A 21,590-nucleotide genomic window follows, 5' to 3' on the forward strand; every position below is an offset into this window, starting at 1 on the left:
GACTAAGAATAGAACCAAGTCTATGGAAGAGGGTGAATTTTATGAGAATGAAATTGCTAAGGTGCACAATAGTGAAGCTGATAATCAAAGTGTAGTAGTTATTGACAAAACACAACAGATTAATGGTGATCCTGTTCAAAAAGAGATTAATAATCCACAGCTGGATGGCAAAGCAGAATCTCTGGAGGTTAAAGTGGATTATGGTTCAAAGAAGGCTCATGAATGTCAAGAACAGGATAATAATGAATTATCTGAAGATGTTCAGAGTCTGTAATGGTATAGGGAAGAATTGATGAAGATCTTAATATTGGAGAAGGAGTGTCAAGACCCTTTGATCAATATGTGGGCAAAGATGAAGTTGACCAAAATAAAGGTGTTTTGGAAGTTATGCATGATCCGGGGGATGGGGTGAATAACTTGATTAATAAGGATCAAGTGCTAGTTAACAATTTACTAGCACTTGCAGATACAGATTATCAGCAACTAGGAGAGGAAAATAGGGGTGTTAGGGATGAAGATGAAGATTTTCATCAGTGGTTTGATGTAATTAATAGGTATCATGATGTAAAAGAGGCCTCTGAAGTTTCTCTGGAAAATCAAATGTCTGAATGTACTCAAGCAGGTGATCTGAATTTGAATGAAGTTTCTAATGAGAAGATGCAAGGTGAGATTGGAAAGTACTCAATTTGTCTGGAGAATGATGATAAAAGGGTTATTAGTTGTTCTCCAAGTATGACTGGTTCCATGGATTAGGAGGATTCTGCTCAGGCTTTAATTCTGAAGGATAATTCTAATGTAATAGCTAAACAGAATAATCCTTCTTCTCATAAAGAATTACACGACGAGATTTCTAATGAGGAGGTACACAATTTTAATTGGAACTTGCAGTTGGTTGCTATTATCCTGAGAAAGTTACTGATGCAGAACAAAGGAATTTAGCTTTGGCCATTATTCCTGGTATTAAGGAGGTTCAGCCTCTGAGTGTTGCTGTAAGGATATCACCTAATAAGGCTTTGCATGATGTAGTTTCTCACAAGCTACAGGAGGAAAATGATAAGTTGACTTTGGTCAACAATAAGAAGGAAGATGCTGATGGTGATGCTATTGATATGAAACTACAGCAGATGTGTGTAGAAGCAGGATGATCTCCAAAATCACAAAGCAAAGGGCCAAGAAAAGGAAGAAAGCAAAATTCTGAGGTTCCACAAACAATGAGGTACTCAACAAGGAATAACTCTAAGAAATCTGTTAAATGATTGTTAAACCTTATCCTGGAACATAAGATCAGTGAAGTCCCAACAAGCATTTCATAGAGTTCAAATGTTAAATCACAAGTTCTTTTTGGTAGCTCTGATGGAACCTTTTCAGCATCAGAGACAGATTCAGAAATATAGAAGGAGACTTGGAATGCCTTATGCTAATTTCAACTGTAATGGTAAAATCTGTTTTTTTGTGCAACACAATGTAGATGTTGAGGTTCTGTTGGATACTGAACAATCCATTACTGCAAAGCTGCAGTTTCAAGATTTGAATAGAGATATGGTGGTTACAATTGTTTATGCTAAATGTTCAGAAGTGGAGAGAATGTAGTTGTGGGATAGTTTATACTTTTTGTCTAGTAATATGATATCTCCTTGGCTGATTGGTGGAGATATCAATGTTATATTAAATGAAGAAGAAAAAATAGGAGGTTTACCAGTATTGCCACAAGAATATGAAGATTTGGTGGAATGGTAGGGCTGCCAATGACTGTATTTTTAAGAGATTGGACAGGATTCTGCATAATGATACTTTTCAGAATTGGTTTGGACAACTAGAAGTGGAACATTTGTCAAGGAATGGTTCTGATCATGCGCCATTACTTGTATCTTGTGGAGATCAAGTGGACAATTTTATCAAACCATTCAGATTTCTCAAATTCTGGGTGGAACATGATACTTTTCTTGACTTTGTTAAGCAGCAATGGGAAACAGTCTTATCTGATGATGTGTTTCTGTCCTTTAAACTCAAGATGAAGAAACTGAAAGCTGCTTTAAGTACATGGAGTAAGACTACTTTTGGGGACATTTTTAAACAACTAGTAATCAGAGAGGATATAGTTAAGATTAAAGAGCATTTGTTTGAGGAGAATCCATCTGAAGAAAATAGAATGGTCATGCAAAGGGCACAAGCAGACCATAAACTGTATCTTCACTATGAGAAAGAATTCTAGAGGCAAAAAGCTGGGATGGACTGTTTCTCAGAAGGTGATAAGAATACAAGATATTTTCATAGTCTGGTAAAAGGAAGAAGGAAAAGAATCCAGATTAAGAGGATTAAAGATGCTACTGGAAATTGGCTGGAGGATGCTGATAGAGTTGCTGCTGAAGCTGTTAATTTTTTCCATAAGCAATTTACTCATGAGGAGGTTAGTGAAGATTCTCCAATTCTTAATCATATTCCTGAACTGATTAGAGAGGAGGATAATATACTGCTTGCTGAATAACCTACTATAGAGGAAGTACAGAAGGCAGTGTTTGAATTAAATGGGGACAGTACCTGTGGCCCTGATGGATTTTCTGGTATCTTTTATCAGAAGTGTTGGGAGGTGATCAAGGCTGATGTATTTAGCGTTGTTAAAGCTTTCTTTCAAGGACAGACTCTTCCCAAGTCAATCACTCACAGTAATCTAGTTTTGCTGCCAAAGAAGAATGTTGTTGAGTCATTCTCTGATATGAGACCTATAAGTCTTAGCAACTTTATCAATAAGGTCATATCAAGAGTAGTTCATGACAGATTGGACAAGTTACTCACAAGGGTGATTTCTCCTAATCAATCAGGTTTTGTTAAGGGTAGGAATATAATTGAGAATGTATTGTTGACACAAGAAATTGTAACTGATATAAGGAAGAGAGGAAAACCAGCAAATGTTGTGATTAAGTTGGATATGACAAAAGCATATGATAGGGTCTCATGGTTATACCTCTATAAAGTGATGGAAAAGATGGGATTCTCTTCATTTTTCATTGACCTTGTATGGAGACTGTTGGCAAATAATTGGTACTCTGTACTTCTAAATGGTCAGGCACATGGTTTCTTTCACTCTACAAGGGGTGTCAAGCAGGGGGATTCACTCTCTCCTGCTCTTTTCATTATAGCTGCAGAAGTTCTTTCAAGAGCATTAAACTCTTTGTTTGATCAGCCTGGTTTTGTTGGATATGGGATGCCAAAGTGGAGTGCTGAGCTGAATCATCTGGCATATGCAGATGATACAATTATTTTTTCTGCAGCTGATAACCAATCTTTACAGATGATCATGGATACTCTTCAGGAATATGAGAAAATATCTGGACAGCTGATAAACAAGAGGAAAAGTTCTTTTTATATGTTCAGCAAAGTATCAGATGAGTTAAGTCAGTAGGTTGCAGCAGTAACAGGATTTGTGAGAGGACAATTTCCTTTTACATATCTTGGAGTACAAATTACTCATGCCAGGAAAAGGAAAGTGGATTATACTGAATTATTGAAGAAAGTCAAAGACAAGTTCCAAACTTGGAAAGGCAAGTTACTGTCTTATGGAGGAAAAGCAGTGTTGATTACAAGTGTCCTTCAAAGTATCCCAATTCATGTTCTATCTGCTATAAGGCCTCCTAAATGTGTTATAAAAGAACTATACAGGATCTTTGCCAGGTTCTTTTGGAATAATAAGGAGGAAGGAAGATGCAGACACTGGTCATCTTGGCTTAACATGTGCATTCCCAAACATGAAGGAGGTTTGGGTTTCAGGTTTATTTATGACATGTCCAAATCCTTATGTGCTAAACTCTGGTGGAAGTTTAGAACCACTAGTTCTCTTTGGGATAATTTCATGTGGAACAAATACTGTAAGAAGCAAATTCCTCATGTGGTTCAATGGAAGGGAGGGTCACAAGTCTGGAAGATGATGTTGGAAGCAAGGGAAAGTGTAGAGCAGGAAATCTGGTGGGAGCCAAAAATTGGAAGTTCAAACATCTAGTTTGACAATTGGACTAAGTTAGGTGCTCTCAGCTATATGGTTCCCCAGTCCTGGCAAATCAATGATCATGCTGAAGATGTTTCTGAGCTTATGTCAAATGGAGGATGGAATATCAGCAGACTCATGCAGTTGTTTCTTGAAGATATTGTGCAGCATATAATATAGGAAATTGATATTAAATATGCATCAAATGAATAGGACAGACCTTGGTGGATGATGACAAGTACAGGAAGGTTTATAGTAAGTAGTGCATGGCAGTTATTGAGACAAAAAACTAATGTAACAGTGCCATTTCAGAATATGTGGATCAAAGGTGTGCCTTTTAAACTTTCATTCTTCATGTGAAGATTGTGGAAGTTTAAAGTGCCAATTGATGAAGTGGTGGCAAGTATTGGCATTCTTATAGTCTCAAAGTGTTGTTGCTGTCATACTGCTCAGATTGAGACTATAAACCATCTATTTCTGTGTGGAGATTTGGCTACTAAGGTATGGAGATACTCTAATATAGGGGCTGGAGTGAGCATGAATTGTATTCAGGTGAGACATGCCATAAGAAGTTGGTGGGAAGCAAAATGCCATTTCAAAATGAAGACCATATACAAAGCAGTGCCTGCTTTCATTGTGTAGCAAATATGGAAGTGGAGAAACAATAGGCTACATGGTGGTAATATGAATCTGAATAGAGTAATATATGACATAAATCTGAACATTTATATGTTATGTAAAGTTCAGTTTCCTGGGCTAAATATTCCAACTAGATGGCATCAGATTATTCAATTCTTTGAAGGATATAAGCTAACTGTTATATGCAGAATTATTAAATGGATGAGACCTGCATCTGGATTCTAGAAGTGTAATACTGATGGAGCTGCTAAAGGAAATCCAGGACCAAGTTTTGCTGCTTTTTGTATCAGAAATGAAGAGGGAGATTTGGTGTATGCAGCTGCTAAAATTCTGACAGATGGATCAAATATTGTTGCTGAGGCTGAGGCTATTAGAATGGGACTCATGTACTGTGTGAAAAACAACTTTTTCCATTGATTATAGAGACTGATTCCATGACCATGAAGAAGATTATAAATGCTGAATGGAAGATCCCTTGGAGCATGTCAATGTTGGTGGATGATATCAAGAGGTTGATGGAAGATCAAAGAGTGACTGTGGAGCATATACATAGAGAAGGAAATGGACTTGCAGATTTTTTAACTAACTTGGTTTTTGATTTTGCAGGTTCAGTTCAGTTTCATAATTTTCAGGAATTACCAAGTCAAGCTAAGAGGATTCTGAATATGGAAAAAAGAGGAATTCCTAACTTGAGAATAAGAACGCTTCAAGACAAAGCACCAGATTAGTCTTTGACACCAGAACTTTAAACCATTGCTGAGTACAGTTTTTCAACAGATTGTGAGTAATTGCAGCATATGTATTAGGATGGTATCAGTCTGCTTGGCATGCTCATGCCTTAATATAAATGGTGTGATGCTCATGATCTAATTAGTAGATTGTACTATTTATGGATCAAGTAGTATAGTGATCTGGTTTTCATGCAGAAGGTGATATACACAGCAATATACAACTCCTTTCAAGATTGCCTGAAGAATGATTCAGAGGACTTGACCACCCGTGAGACGTTGAGTCCAGTAGTTACCAAGTCAAGCTAGGAAGATATTGAATATTGAAAAGGATGGATTTCCAAACTTTAGAATAAGGACAGCCCAAGAGAGAGAACTAGACTGATGATCAAGATATGTAGAAGAGCCATATTCAATATGCTGAATGAACTAGCATGGACAGATGCAGTAACTGTATTAAGGTGCTCATTTCTTAGTATGAAAGCTACACATGTCAAGGCTAGGGTTCATGATCTTTTGGCAATAGTACAAAGTTGAGAGTGGTTTTTGCTTTCATGTAGATGCTGGTTTCTACAGAAGAACACAACTACATTTAAGTGGCCTGAAGAATGATTCAACTGATTTGAAACATTCCACCTGTGAGACTTTGAAGGTGTGATAGATGTTATCAAGTCAAGGTCCTTGGATTTTTAGTTGTTAATAATCTGTTTCAAACTAAATCTGTATTTCCATTTTCCACTTGTTGATTTTCTTTTCTGTTGTTGTTTATTTATTTGATCAATCACTTTTGGATTGATATGTACATATTTTGGTTTATCAATAAATTTCCACCTTTCTGTTAGCTTTGCTTTAAAAAAAAAGTTTAATCTATTTTTTCCTTTAATAACTCTACTACCTTCCCTTTTTTTTTTGGTAGTGGGAGGTGTAAAGGCATCAAATTTTGAAACAACCTCCTTATAAACATCTACTAGATTCTTAGTTTAAAGGTCAATAATGCACAAGATTGCATTTGTTTATTATACATGTCAAACTAGGATTCTAACTTCATGGCTCGGACTCGAAATTCTACCACTTACGGTCAAAATTCGAGTCTGGGTAGAACTTTTGAAGTTGACTTGTCTATGGGATTGGGGGGTATAAATCAAAGAAAGAAAAGAAAAACTCCCCGACAAATAAAATGCGGTACTTGCCCCAACTAGCACTAACTAATTTGTGGTTGTGGATAATTCCTCTCATGTGTTTAGTCAATTTTCAGAAAGATCCATTATCTTAGGTCTTGGTTGCTAGTACCACTTATACAACATTTTTCTCGTCCAACTTTAGCATAAATGGACAGAAAATGAGCTACGTCACTAATTACAAAACTTGTGGTCCATGGATGAGCTGTGACTTCTAACAACTTGTTAGTCATATTTTGTAGTGTTCTACAAGACTTTTCATGTCTACGATCACGGGAATACCACTAAGAACTGCAAATCCTTACGGCGTGAAGTAGCTTATATCCTTAAGAAAGGATAGTTATATCCACCAAGAACCTAAACATGAGGAGCCACCCCGAGCTCCTTCAACCAAGTGTGTGGTCAATGTCATCTCCAGAGTGGCGGAAGTTAGCTGAATCACACTCACAGCCTCCAAAAGTTATGCCAAGATATTTTTTGCTCTTGCGAAGCGGAGCCGAGAGCACTCTCCGGGAGACAGCATAACCTTTGACGAAGCAGACACAGATGGACTGATGTTCCATACCACGATGCTCTAGTATTATACTTCGTGTGTTTGATACTGATGTTAAACGTGTTTTAATTGTCCCAGGCAGCTCAATGAATAATATTCAATCGCGGGTCATAAAGGATATACAACTAGGAAACAAGGTCATCTCGGGTACTCTCCGACTTCAACAACGCCAGCGAAATAACAAAAGGTGAAATTACACTGCCAACTTTTGCATGACAAAGTTCCAAGTAATATCCGAAGATATGACGAACAACATCATCATGGGGAGGCCCTGGTTTCATGCGATAGAAACAGTACCATCTACATTGCATCAAGTATCGAAGTTCCCTCTAAGTGGGGTATTAAAGTGATCAGGTGATCCAAGAGATAGCCCGAGAATGCTACTCGGTTGCCCTGGCAAATGGCCTCCCGGATGTACTTTTCCCACTCTGAATAGCATTGAATTAGACCGATACGTCCTGAAGGTCCATAGTGCCTTGGCAGTTGACGTCTCAATAACGGCCAGATTATTTGATATTCAGGACTCCATTTAATCACATCTAGTAACCACGGTCTTATCCGTGTAGCGGCTGTAACAAACGAGAATCGCGGTGTCAGTTATAGTTAGCTTATCCTATAAACACCTCTGTCTCCAATCATTTTGATCCATCCGATGACACACGTTATTACACATATACTCTGGAAAAATATTTGTTCATTGCGATTTATCGGTTTTGTAATCTTCTATTTTAGGATAGCGTATGTTAGAATACATTAGTTAAATTAGTTCCTAATTTGTAGCCTACAATTATGTTGTAAATGCTGTATATTAACCTATTCAAGGAATGAGAATAACAACGGCAAATATTTTCTCACATGGTATCAGACTAGGTCTCTCCTAAAACCCTAGCCGCCGACCCCTCTTTTTCGTCTTCCTCCTCTTCGGCCCCTCCTCCTCCTCTTCTCCATGGCTGACGCGTCCTAGTTGCATCCTGCAAATACAGTCACCAATATCAAATCATGCATTCCTATTGTTCTTGACTATGAAGGAAGCCAATACAATAACTGGGCTACCCTCTTCAAGCTCCATTGCCGAGCAAACTTGGTGATCGACCACATCCTCCCTCCTGCCTCCCCCACCGTGCCACTACCGGCAACTGCAGCCGAGAAACTTGCTACAAAGGCTCTATGGGAACGGCTAGATGACATTGTTCGGCAATGGATATATAGTACGATATCGAATGATCTTCTCAACACGATCATTCATCAAGAGGACACCGCAGCCGAGGCTTGGAATCGCCTTGTTCATCTCTTTCAGGACAACAAATCGGCTAGGGCTCTTGCTCTTGATGCAAAATTCACCAACACCAAATTGGTGGATTTTTCGAATGTGAAAGCATACTGCACCAGGATGAAAGTTCTTGCAGACAATCTCGCCAACGTCGGCCACAAAGTTTCCGACGAACGACTTGTGCTTCGTCTTCTGCGAGGGTTATCGGAAGAATATAAAACTTTTTGAATGACGGTGCAGCACCGTACTCCTCTCCCATCTTTTGACGTTGTCCGGTCGATGCTCGAACTTGAGGAAGACAGCCATGGCGAGGACGCCATTCACGACTCCGGGTTGAATGCAGCTCTCGTTTCCCACAATATTAATCCTCATAATTTCTCTGGTAATGGGCAGCCCAACAATTCTGAAAATACCTTCAACAATCGAGGAAATTCTCATAATCGTGGAAAGAAGAACAACCGCGGTCGCAGCGGCGGCAATCGCAACAACAACTGCGATGGCGCAGGGAATGGGCAAAGCAGCGGCGGGGGCAGCCGAAACAATGCCCAGGCAAACTAGCCCGCCGAGTCGCAGCACCAGGGGGCCACTGCTCCGTCGTGGTATTTTCCACCGTGGGCTGCTTGGGGCCACAGTCGTGGGCCACCCCACCGTGCTCGTACCCCACCGCAAGATGGCAGCATCCTCGCGGCTGGCAGCAGTCCCGCCCAGCCCCGTCGCAGCAGGGAGTTCTTGGTGCTCGTCCTCCACAGTCATTCTACTCGGCAGCCCCGTCATCACATGGTGGGTATGCGCCCACGGATATTGATCAGGCTATGCACACAATGTCTTTGAATCCGCCCAATGACAACAATTGGTACATGGACACTGGAGCCACATCTCACATGACCAACTCCTAAGGTACTCTCTCGTCTTACTATCAATTGAGCAAAAATAATGGCATTGTTGTTGGTAATGGTAACATGATTCTGATTCGTGGTTATGGTCATACATCCCTTCAAGTAAATCCCTCCTTAAACCTGAAAAATGTGTTACATGCACCTAAACTCATCAAAAACCTTATTTCCATTCGTAAATTTACTATCGATAATATGGTTTCTGTTGAATTTGATCCTTTTGGCTTTTCTGTGAAGGATTTCTGGACGGGGAGCAAACTTATGAGATGTGAGAGTTCGGGTGATCTTTATCCATTCTTCAAAAATTATCGATCCATCTCGCCTTCCGCACCATCTGCTTTTACCGTCATCTCTCCTTATATTTGGCACTCCCGTTTAGGTCATCCCAGGGATGTAATTCTTAGTTCTTTACGTAGTAGTAATTTGATTGAATGTAATAAGGCTCGAAACAATGTTTGTCATTCTTTCCCTTTAGGGAAATTAATTAAAATGCCTTTTTATGACTCTCTTTCAACTACTACTATGCCCTTTGACATTGTTCACAGTGATTTATGGACCTCACCTGTTCTTAGCTCTTCTGATCACAGATATTATGTTTTATTTATTGACAATTATACTAATTTTCTTTGGACTTTTCCCATCAAAACAAAGTCCCAAGTTTATGATTGTTTCTTGTCTTTCCGGATTTTCATTCGCACTCAGTTTGAAAAAGAAATCAAAACCTTTCAATGTGACAACGGGCGTGAATTTGATAATGGTCCTTTTTATAAATTTTGTGACAAAACGGGATGCTTTTCTGATTTTCTTGCCCGCACACCTCAACCCAAAATGGTAAGGCGGAACGGAAAATTAAATCCATAAATAATATTGTTTGTACACTCCTTGCCCATGCATCTAGGCCCCCCTCCTATTGGCATCATGCCTTGGCCATGGCAACGTACCTACACAATATTCTGCCTTCTAAAATCTTAGCATATAAAACACCCACTCAGATTCTTTATCAAAAGAATCCATCCTACTCTCATCTCCGAGTTTTTGGTTGTCTATGCTTTCCTCTCTTTCCGTCCACACAAATTCATAAGCTACATCTAGGTCCACTCTGTGTGTTTTCCTGGGGTATCCTTCTAATCATCGGGGGTACAAATGCTATGATTTATCAAGCCGAAAAATTATCATAGCTCGGCATGTGTGGTTTGATGAAAACTCCTTTCCATTTTCACAAATAAATAGTCCATCTTCTACCTCATATGAGTTTTTGGGTGATGATAATTCCTCTTTGAGAATACATTTGTTGCATGACCAGGCCACTGCTCCGCCTCCTACAACCCAACACCCGAGCTCACCCATCTCCTCTCCTCCCTCATCGTCTGTCCGGCAAAACCCTCCCACCACCCCAGCTGCCCGCCAGTTCCTTCCCAATCCTTCCGCGGTCCAGCCGACAGTCCCGCCACTGCCAGCCCCTCCGTCTCCCTCGCTGCCAACCCCCACAACAGCAGCAGCCCCCCACCTGTTCATCGCATGACTACACGTAGTCAACATGGGATATTTAAGCCGAACTTGAAATACCATAATCAAGCCTTAAGTGCCACCAACAATTCCATCTCCCCTATTCCCTGGAATCCCGTCGGTGCACTTAATGACCCGAATTGGAAAAATGCTATGCAAGGTGAATATAATGCTCTTATTGATAGTAATACTTGGGAGTTGGTCCCTCGTCCTCCAAATGCTAATATTATTCGGTCTTTATGGATTTTTCGGCATAAAAAGAAATCTGATGGTTCTTTTGAGAGGCATAAAACCCATCTTGTAGGTGATGGCAGGTCTCAACGGGAAGGTGTTGATTGTGATGAGACTTTCAGTCCGGTGGTCAAGCCGGCAACTATCCGTGTAGTTCTTACTATTGCTTTATCTCACTCTTGGCCTATTCACCAACTTGATGTAAAGAATGCTTTCTTGCATGGCAATTTGAATGAGACCGTCTATATGTATCAGCCTCTGGGATTCCGGGATTCGGCTCATCCTGATCATGTTTGTCTCTTGCGTAAGTCTCTTTATGGCTTGAAACAGGCACCACAAGCAAGGTATCAGCGTTTTGCTGAATATGTGGCAACCATTGGTTTCTCGCATAGTACATCTTGTCATACCCCATTTTAACCGGGTTAAAGTAGAGTACAACATATTGGTGATTCCAATTTTTTTTTTTTTAAGGAGTCGCCACCTAATTATTTACGGTAAATTAGGACACCTAAATTTATTATTTATCTAAAGTTAATTTTAAAGTCTACGAAACCAAATGATTCTAAGTAAGGGTTCAACTAATCTAGAGGGAAGGTATTAGGCATCCTCGAAAATCCATTAACAATAGTTAACCGACCGGACTTTGTATTAAAGCTAAAAATCCAAATATAGTATTGAAATTTTAAGAAAAAAACGGCTGGGAAATGTAGCTAAAGTTTTAAAGAAAATATAACAATGTTGTTAAAATAAGGTTCACAGAAAATATAATGATTTGCATAAAAGAAGACTTTGAATGTTATTTAAAAAAAAAAAGGTTATGAAAGACTATTAGTTCAGTATAGACCATGTAAGAATTATTTTAACAAATACATGATTCAAGTGTTGAAAAAGAGCTAAAGTGAAGAAATTATCCACACAACTAGCTTGCCTTTTTATTTCTCAAAATAAGCTAACGTTAGTGTAAGATTTGTGACGTTTTAAATTTCTAAGATAGTAAGAGTGAATCTTGATTCTTTTAGCTCAAAATGTGTAGCCATGCTATTTTTGAAAATCAATTATTCTAATAAACATAAATATTATAGACACCATAAATAATTTAACATAAAAATAAAAAATAAGATTGAAACTTATGAAATGAATTGTTAATTTCTCCTTTAAATCGACTAATCATCATCCTAAAACTAACCCGCTAATTCCCACTAAGGCTCATTCTAGCTAAGAAAGCAAACAAAGTCACGCGTTAGTTGCACAATACAAATCAAATGCATAAAATAAAATGAAGGAGCAAATAATATTAAATGGGCTCAGCCCATTTTAGGATTGCTGCAATCTGCGGCTGTTGGGCTTTGGCCCAAGATTTCTTTCTTCTTTTTCTTTTGTTTTTGTCTTGCTGCGGACACGGCTGGACAGAGAGGACAATTTCGTTGGGCTTTGGCCCAACACCGACTGCGGGAGGAGATGAGTCCCTCGGACTCGTATGCGATGTTCATGCATAAAAACGAAAGAAAAGGATTAGCATACGATCAATGAATAATGTTAAACATACGAAATATGAACTCAAAAACAAATTAACAAATTGTATATTTTAAATATACCTCATGTATACACAATTCAGCTACCACACACTTACTACATATAGGCAACAACCAAACATAGCTGAATCAAACCGTATAACATCTATGGTGTATTAGACGTGTGTAGAGTTCAGTCATATGTAATGACTGATATATGCACTGTATTCAGAGTATACTTGGTATGCCCGAAATGAAAAGATTAAAAATTACCTAATCATGAGGAATTTTAACTGGGAAAACAATGACACTAAACATTCCCATCAGACACTGACTCAAATTAGCAAGAAAAGGAACTTGAATGTAGCGACCAGATGCAAAGAAAACAAACAGGGACATCAACATATACCAACATGGTGGCCATTTCAACCATAAGTAGGTCAGGCCTATCGAATGTAATATCTATCTATAGAATAAACCAGTAGGCAGCTATTTCCTCTTCAAAATGTAGCATTTGTTTTATCAAAGTAGTAATACTCCACAACAAACAACAAACAGCCACAGTTCATAGCAGACTGGCTGAAGAACAGAGACATGGGATTGGAACTTGTTGAGGATAAAGAATAAAATACACAGCTGGTCATACCAAACTCAAAGCAAGCACAAAATTCTTTTTTATAAAGGGAACTGGAGTTGAAACAAATGTGTGGCAGGTATACAGACAACGATAGGGCCATAAAATATGAGCTAAGCAGATAAGTATTGGCATTAATATAAACACCAGTGAAGAAACCAACAGAGATGAGACTGGTCGAGTTGCCTGAAGAACTAAACTATGATTCTGAGAGAATAGCAAAAAATACAGTGACTAGTCAACCAAAGTAATGAAAGCAGCAGCAAAGAGAAGAGTGATAATGCAGACAGTGATGATTAACAAGAGAACACAAGCAAGGAACAACAAACAGATGTAAAAGGAAAATCACACAGTGACATGAAGGAAACAGGAAGTAAACATACAGAACACTGAGTATCAAAGGGAAGCAACATTCAGGCAGTGTGAGTAATCAAATATGACTATTGGATTCATGTTCAACACGGCACATACAAATGTCTGGTGACAGAAGAATGCAGCAAGGAAAACAAAGAGGGCAGAATCAAATTTTAGATTAACAGTACAGGCCTTTCTAATATCATTAAAGATAGACAAGGGCATATTGCACTTCAACAAAGCATATTCCCTTTTCAGAATCTTAAGTTTTCCTTTAATATCCCAAGAGGGCAGATCCTGATTCTTTTAATATTAATGTTTTCCTTTCAGATTGCAGCCAGGGTGACTAAGTTAATCCAATAAGCTTAATAAGTGAGACTATGTCAAATTAGGAAATCAAACACTGTCGGTATAATCGTACACCCTTGAACTCATATGAACATCTAAATACTGAAAAAAAAATTGAAATCAAACCAAACATAGATAAGGCATAAACATATAAATTCTACCAACTATTAAACTGCAAAGCCCGAACTGAATTAAAACATGAACATACAAACATCCTTAAAAGCAAAACCAAACTAAACAATCCTGAGCATGCATAACTACAAGTCATAAACTAACCTTCAACCAACTGAAACATGTATGCGTGAACATATAACTGCTTCTTAATCTACTAAACTGAAATTAATCGACTTAAAGAGGGATTGTTTACTGACCTTTGTTGGTGCAGTGAATCGGGACACGGAGTCTCGGATCCCTGCTCGAACAGATCCGAACTTCACTCAAATGAGTTCGAAGATTTCTGTCGTGGCTAAAGTCCACCAAAACAGGATGAATGTTTAACCAGCCTTAGAGTTTAGAATGGTAGTCAAAGAATGAAAATCGTAAAATGCCAAAGACTTCTGGGGTTCAAGATCTTGTTTTTCGGGGGATTTTTCCGGTCTGTCTCCCCTTTTGACGACTCCTAGCACACCAATTTATAGGGTTTTCCATTCGGGTTTAAGAAAAGGAGAAGGAGGAGAGGAGAGGAGCGTAGGAGAGAGAGGAGCGGGGGACAAAGGGAAGTGGAGGAGATAGGCGTGGGGGACAAGGGGAAGTGGATAGGAGCGTGAGGAGAGAGAGTGAGGGGTGAGGGAGGCGGCTGAAAAAAGAGAAAGAGAAAAGGGATTAGGGTAGGTGATGATTTTGTTTAAAAGGTGGGCTGGTCGGGTCGGGTGGAAGGGATGGGCTGGACCGGGTCGGGTAGTTGGTGTAGGAATTGGGCTGGCCGAATTTAAAATGATGGCCTTTTCTCCTTCAATTTAATTCCTTTGGGATTTTAACTTAGATTAGTACAATATATATATTATGTGAAGATAATTAATAATTAATATGTAGAAAAATAAGGGTTTAACAAAGTGTTGTCTTGCAATTAATTTAACGAGTTCAAACCTGAAAATGAAACGGTGACGAACCATTTAAAATTTGTGATAAAGTAATACTTGTAATGTTGATAGTAATAATGAAAGCAATGGAAATAAAAAATAATAGTGAAAATAAAGTGTTTAGCTTGTCAAATAATTTAGAAGCTCCAGTAAATAAATTGAAATAACAGAGGGACAAAATTGGGTGTCAACACATCTGATAACTCTCTCTTCACTTACTGTCGTGGAAAGGATACTGCTTATATTTTGTTATATGTGGATGATATTATTCTAACTGCATCTTCAGACTCTCTCATACTAGGTATTATGTCCAAGTTAGCTACGAAATTTGCAATGAAAGACTTGGGTCCGTTGAGCTATTTTTTTAGGATTGCCTTCTCCCGGGACAAAAATAGCCTATTCATGTCTCAGAGTTCTTATGCAGAGGATATTCTTGACAGGGCAGGCATGTCACAATGTAAGCCTTGCCCCACTCCAGTTGATACAAAAGGCAAACTCAGTGCTACTTCGAGCACCCCGTATGAAGATCCTACGAAGTATCGTCGTCTGGCAGGTGCTTTGCAATACTTGACATTTACTCGGCCAGACATATCATACGCGGTCCAACAGGTTTGCTTGTTTATGCATGATCCCAAAGTCGAGCATATGGAAGCATTAAAACGCATTTTGCGTTACATTCGAGGTACGATTGACTTTGGTACACACTTATGCAAAACCTCTCTATAGTCACTACTTTTATATACATATGTTGATTGGGGAGGATGTCCAGACACTCGACGCTCCACATCGGGTTATTGTGTATATTTTGGGGATAACTTGATTTCTTGGTCTTCCAAGTGTCAACCTACTCTATCTAAGTCTAGTGCTGAAGCTGAGTACAGAGGGGTTGCTAATGTTGTCTCTGAATCTTGTTGGATTCGTAATCTGTTGCTTGAACTCAATTGTCCTATTCGTAAAGCAACTTTGGTCTATTGTGACAATGTGAGTGCCATTTACTTGTCTGGAAATCCGGTACAACATCAACGTACCAAGCATATTGAAATGGACATTCACTTTGTTCGTGAAAAGGTTAGACGTGGAGAAGTTCGTGTCCTACATGTTCCGTCCCGTTATCAGATTGCCGACATCTTCACCAAAGGTCTTCCGCGCATACTATTTGATGATTTTCGGGACAGTCTAACCGTTCGTCAACCTCCCGCTTCGACTGCGGGGGTGTGTTACCGAATACTCAACAAGATTCAATCTCTCTCTTTTACTTGTTATTTCAATTTATTTATTCGTTTCGCTACTATCTTCGCATTATTTTCGTTACTTCGATATTATCAAAGGACTCATCAGTTTGTATTAATTGCTTGCTTGTGACTCCTAATCATACAAATTTTAATTGATTGACCTCCAAAAGCATAGGTGATTTTGTGTGGTTAATTTTTATCATACTGCTGAACCAACAATGTTCTCTTTCTCTTGTAATCTTAACTCTACCAAGATAGGGGCGTCAAGTTTAGCTAATATAATGGTAACTCGTTCAATATGTTCAATTTTAAACTGGTGGGTTGGGAATAAATAACTGATGGGTTAATTTGGGTACATTCAAATTAACCCCTTAAAAAGTCTACCCTCTTGAAAAGTCGCGAGTCCTTCTATTACTTTTTTTTTCCGGTTGGTTCAGTATTAGTTCATTCAGCTTTTCTCTTTATAAAAAGGAACAAAAGAAAAGTCGCTTTTAGTTCAATTTGTAATTAAATAAATTGCACAAAACAAGCAAATAAATTGAAAAGATATTTGTTTGAAACTTTCTTGGATCATGTTAAACAACTTTTGGCAAGACTGTACTCTTGGGAGAAAAATAAGATCTCAAATGTGCTTTATTTTAAGTTAATTACTAATGAGTTTGCCCTTACAAACAATTACTAGATGGATTGTCACGTTGCACCTTCTTTGTCTACTTCAACCTAATTCCTTCACTAGAAAAAGTAACCCGCCGCCTCTAAAAAGACACCAAAGATATCGCTTAATAAAAACACTTGATCAAATATTGCAACAGTTCAATATGCTAGTGATATTGTTCGCTTTTGAGTCTAAGTTCGCATTGTTTTAACACGTGTTACTAGGATTTAAGGCTTGTTTCCTTATATATTTACATATTTTAAGTGTTTTTATCTATGCAAGATTTTCCTATGATGTACATACGTATTCCATAGGGACTCAATGTCCTCGTTGAGGTTTGTGTAATTTCACGTTTTCAAAAACTTTGTAATGTGTCCCACACGGCAGAAATAGCCAGCGCACTTTACAAGTAATTTTTACCTTTTATCTATGCTGCTATTATAAATGATACTTCTATCTACCTTTTCATCCTTTCCAATTTCCATGCTCCAACATCTATGCTATACGGTACAGGTGCTTATAGTTTGGTTACAAGTTTGAAATTATTCTAAGTATACTTGCAACTCTACCCAGTATACCACCTGCTATAAAACACCAGCTATAAGATGGAACTTCTCAAATTAACTTAGATAAGATTTTACATCTAAATGGTGAGTATAAGAGTATGAACTTATGTATGAATTTAGACACAATAGTATTTCATTCTTCTCATCCTAAGGTGATAGCGATGCCTTCAATCCTTTTTCCCAGTTATATATGTGTGAATAGGCCTTGAATCAATCAATTTAAATGAAACCTGCAAATCCAACACACAAAGGTTTGTTATAAGCTGAAACATATCTCCTGCAACATAAGTGCAATTCAAGAATTAAAATAATCATGTATAGTTTCTCATAGTACACCAGAGAACTAAGGCGAGAATCATTAGTTGTTGTATATTAGTGTCAAGTTAAGATGGCATCCTTTTGGAACTTTTGTTTTTGTCTGTATCACCTAAAACTAATAATAGCTAAATTGTAAACAATGTGAAATGATAACATGTTATTAAGTACTCTATAGCTACTCCCCCATGTGCATGATTCAATCACCAATTCAATGAATTCTTCAATTGTATTACTTACCTACACTATCACTATCAGTGTCAGGTCACCTAAAAGATAACTACATGTAACTGTTCATAAAATGGGAACGAATGCACCAAGAATATAAGGTAGTACAAGAAGTTAAAATGATTGTTAATTCTTTTTCCAGTATCAGTAATATAAGTTAAACACATTCAGTAAATATATTGATTTCCTCCCATTGGTACACTCAAAATAGTCAGGAAACAAGCAAGAACATGATTAGTGACTTCATATGAAGCAGAAATTCAAATGCAAAAGGTCATGCTTCATTATCTGCATCTTTGTACTATCAGTATATATCACCTAATAACAAATAAAAGGTGGCATTAATGATCACTTCAGCTATAACCTATGTTGCTCAGACTCTTTAGAAAGTGTGTCGGATCCTCCAAAAGCTATGCATATTTGGAGGATCCGGCACAAGTTTAACAGCATTTTCGAGGGGCCAAGCAACATAGGTTATAACCCAAACTTCCTAATTTATTTATAATAAAGTTAGACCTCTCTATAACAACATTTCATTGTAACTGCCAAAACTTTCTTGGGAACTGATTTCACGTTATGTTATATCATATGTTCTATATACCAACATTAGCAACCCAAAAATATACAGACAAACGAAGTTGTTTGTATTAGCTTGTTAACTTACCAGTTAAACAGGGTAATGCCACATTTAGGTGTAGCACCATTTTCAATCTGCTTTAACCTCAAAGATCCACAAGAAACTCTAACTCCAATTTTCCAACTCTTCCACTCATTATACCCAATACCAATATCAGTATTCACATCTGCAGAAACTCTCAAATTCTTGTTCTTGAATCCAATACTCATAACTTTCCCAACACTATTCCCATACAACATCTCATTCGACGTCTGCATAACGAATTTGACAACTTTAACATTCTTCTTCTCTTGAACAAAACCAGAAACTTTCCCTTCACCCATGTTAACGTCATTTTCGCCTTTCAATTCCACTCTAGTGTCACCATACACAATCTTTAAGTCCCTGTTTGGATTTTTTAACTCCACCACAAGTGTAGATTGTGCATTCATTTTAGGCCCGTCTTGGCTTTCAGTGACATTGAATTTAGCAAACTCTAGGGATCTTAAATGGAAAACAGGGAGTTTTGGATTAAACCAAAGGTAAAGAAAACCACAAGCTGCTACTAAAAAGAGTAACAAGATTAGTATAATCAAACAGCAACAACAACAATAACAACAACAACTTCTTCGTTTTTTCTTTTGCGGGTATAATGGTGGTGGAACGTTAATTTTTCGCGGTTTGGGTGGCATTTGGATTGGAATTGTAGGATCTTTGAAGCCTGGTGGCTTCTTTAGAGGTTTCACCTGTGACATTCTTGATTCTTTAAGACAAGAAAGACCCTTTTTTTCTTTCTTTTTCTGGATATAAATAAGCAAATCTTTATAGAAAGGGAGTGTTAGATTGAATCAAAAATGATATGTACATATGATGGTTGTAAACTGTCAAGTATGAATCTTGATGATATGAATGTGAGAGATCAGATCAGATGTGAATGTGAAGATTTAGGAATTAAAGAAAGTATATTTGGGTTGGAAAAGAAAAAAAAAAGAGGAGATCTTTTGTGGGGTTATTGGTGGAAGAAAACAGGGAGATGAAGAGGTGGAATTTGGAAGTGTTTGTGTATGGTGAAGACAGCAAGCAGAGAGGAATGTGATCACTTGAAGTGATGAGATCTATGCGCAGGTTTTATGTGCTGGCGTAGCGGGAAGGTTTCAACTAGCATACAAAAATAAGAGAAATACCAAGGGGTTGTTTGGTTTCAATATAAGTTATACAGAGATTAATAATGCAGGAATCAATAATACGTGTAGTATAGGGATTATTAATATAACGCCCCAAAATTGGGGAGGGATGTGATTGACACCCACATACCCAGTGTATTCACACAAGTGAAGTCTGAAGAGGATAGTGTATACACAAACCTTATCCTTACCTTGTGGCTTGTGGAGGTAGAGAGGTTGTTTTCGATAGACCCTTTGCTCAAGTAAAGCATTTCAAGCAGTTTGGAAAAAAGAAAATACGGAAGTAAAGAAGCCAAGGAAAATAATTAGGAAAGCATTACATAACATAGAGGAAAAGGAACAGTAACAATAATAAAATGATACGATAATCGAAGCACAAGAAATAACAGGTAGTAACAGAAATCGAAGATTAGGAAACTACGAGAATAATACTAATACTACTGGTATGAAAGGAGAAGCAGATATGGTGCTCCAAACTACCACCAAGCCTAACCCACAAGAAAGCGAGACAACGGTCAACTACCTACTAACATTCTACCTTAATCCACAATTTTCATATCCTCTTATTTAAATTCATCTCTTCGGTAAGCTAAAGATACGCCACTACCGTCGAATCGTCTCTCTCCAATAATTCTTCTGCCTACCTCTACTTCTGCTTGAACCTACCATTGCTAACCTCTCATACCTCCTCATTAGGGAATTTGTACATCTCCTCTTCACATGTCCGAACCATCTCAACCTCGCTTTTCTCATCTTGTCCACCATGGAGGTTATTCCCACTTTGTCCCGGATATCTTCATTAATAATCTTATCTCTCCTAGTATGTCCACAGATCCATCTAAACATCCTCATTTCCACAACTTTCATCTTCTGAACATGAGAGCTCTTGATTGGCTAATACTCCGTCCCCATACAACATAGTTGATTTAACCACCACTCTGCTGAATTTACTTTTAAATTTTGGTGGCACATTCTTATCAGACAAGACTCCGGACGTGAGCCTCCATTTCATCCATCCCGCCCCAATATGATGTGTGACATTATCGTCAATCTCCCCATTTCCTTGGATTATAGATCCAAGATACTTGAAACTCTCTCTCTTGGGGATGGTTTGTGCATCAAGCCTCATGCATTACGCCATTGAACTTACACTCCAAATATTATTATTTTTTTCCTGTTCAACCTGAGCCCTTTAAACTCAATCAATTGAGTCTGAAACTAAGAATGCAACACCCACTAAGACCAGTCACTGAAAACTAAGAAAGAATATCCATAACACCCACTAAGACTAGTCATAAGTCTCTAAAGAATACTAAAAAATGTATTGTCCTCGGGGCATTCTCGAAATACTAAAAGTCTGAAATAACACGATAAAGTTTGGGTTCCTACCGAAAAGACCTGAGGAAGTAGCTGAGTTGCAGTCTACAAAAGAAACTGGCAGAAGTACGCGATTGCAAAGCATTGCATCTGCAGCAGAGAAAATAAATAATATCTACACTTCTAATTTGTGATTTTTGGTTTCAAAACCCACCCCATCGAGTCCCTCGGATCTCAACCCGAACCTCTCAAACATGTCCAAATGATAAACATGACTTGTTCAAAGTCTTCAATTTCAAAATTGAGCGTTAAAACTTAAAATTAAGGGTCTGGTTATTACAAGATACCTCCATTTTTAATGGACTTTACACAGAGCGAATCTGGATTAGTGAGAGCCTAATACCACTCCCAGACACCAGATAGAAAAATCTAATCTTTTTTATCATGTTCTATGAGGAGTAATTTTTAACATGTTACTTGATAAAAGCAACATCCTTACAATATATTCTCAGGGGAGGAACAATATTTTCACTCATAATGTCATATGACGCCTAAACTTAAGGTAGCACTAAAA

The 21,590-nt window shown here is 38.1% G+C and overlaps 1 protein-coding gene across 1 annotated transcript; it reads right to left on the reverse strand.

Annotated features, from left to right (window-relative positions):
• Positions 1-17,391: 17,391 nt before the first annotated feature.
• LOC132631366 (NDR1/HIN1-like protein 6) lies at positions 17,392-19,658 on the reverse strand. Its single transcript, XM_060346969.1, has 2 exons — positions 18,564-19,658; positions 17,392-17,586 (listed from the first exon to the last, which is right to left on the reverse strand). The coding sequence occupies exons 1-2, from the start codon at positions 19,268-19,270 to the stop codon at positions 17,571-17,573; spliced, it is 723 nt and encodes a 240-aa protein (XP_060202952.1). The 5' UTR covers positions 19,271-19,658; the 3' UTR covers positions 17,392-17,570.
• Positions 19,659-21,590: the final 1,932 nt, after the last annotated feature.

This window comes from Lycium barbarum, chromosome 1 (assembly GCF_019175385.1).
Source record: "Lycium barbarum isolate Lr01 chromosome 1, ASM1917538v2, whole genome shotgun sequence".
In the NCBI taxonomy this organism is placed as follows: Eukaryota; Viridiplantae; Streptophyta; class Magnoliopsida; order Solanales; family Solanaceae; genus Lycium; species Lycium barbarum.

Excerpts from the sequence above, each read along its gene's own strand:
- LOC132631366 (XM_060346969.1), bottom strand. The coding sequence starts at position 19,270 with ATGTCACAGGTGAAACCTCTAAAGAAGCCACCAGGCTTCAAAGATCCT.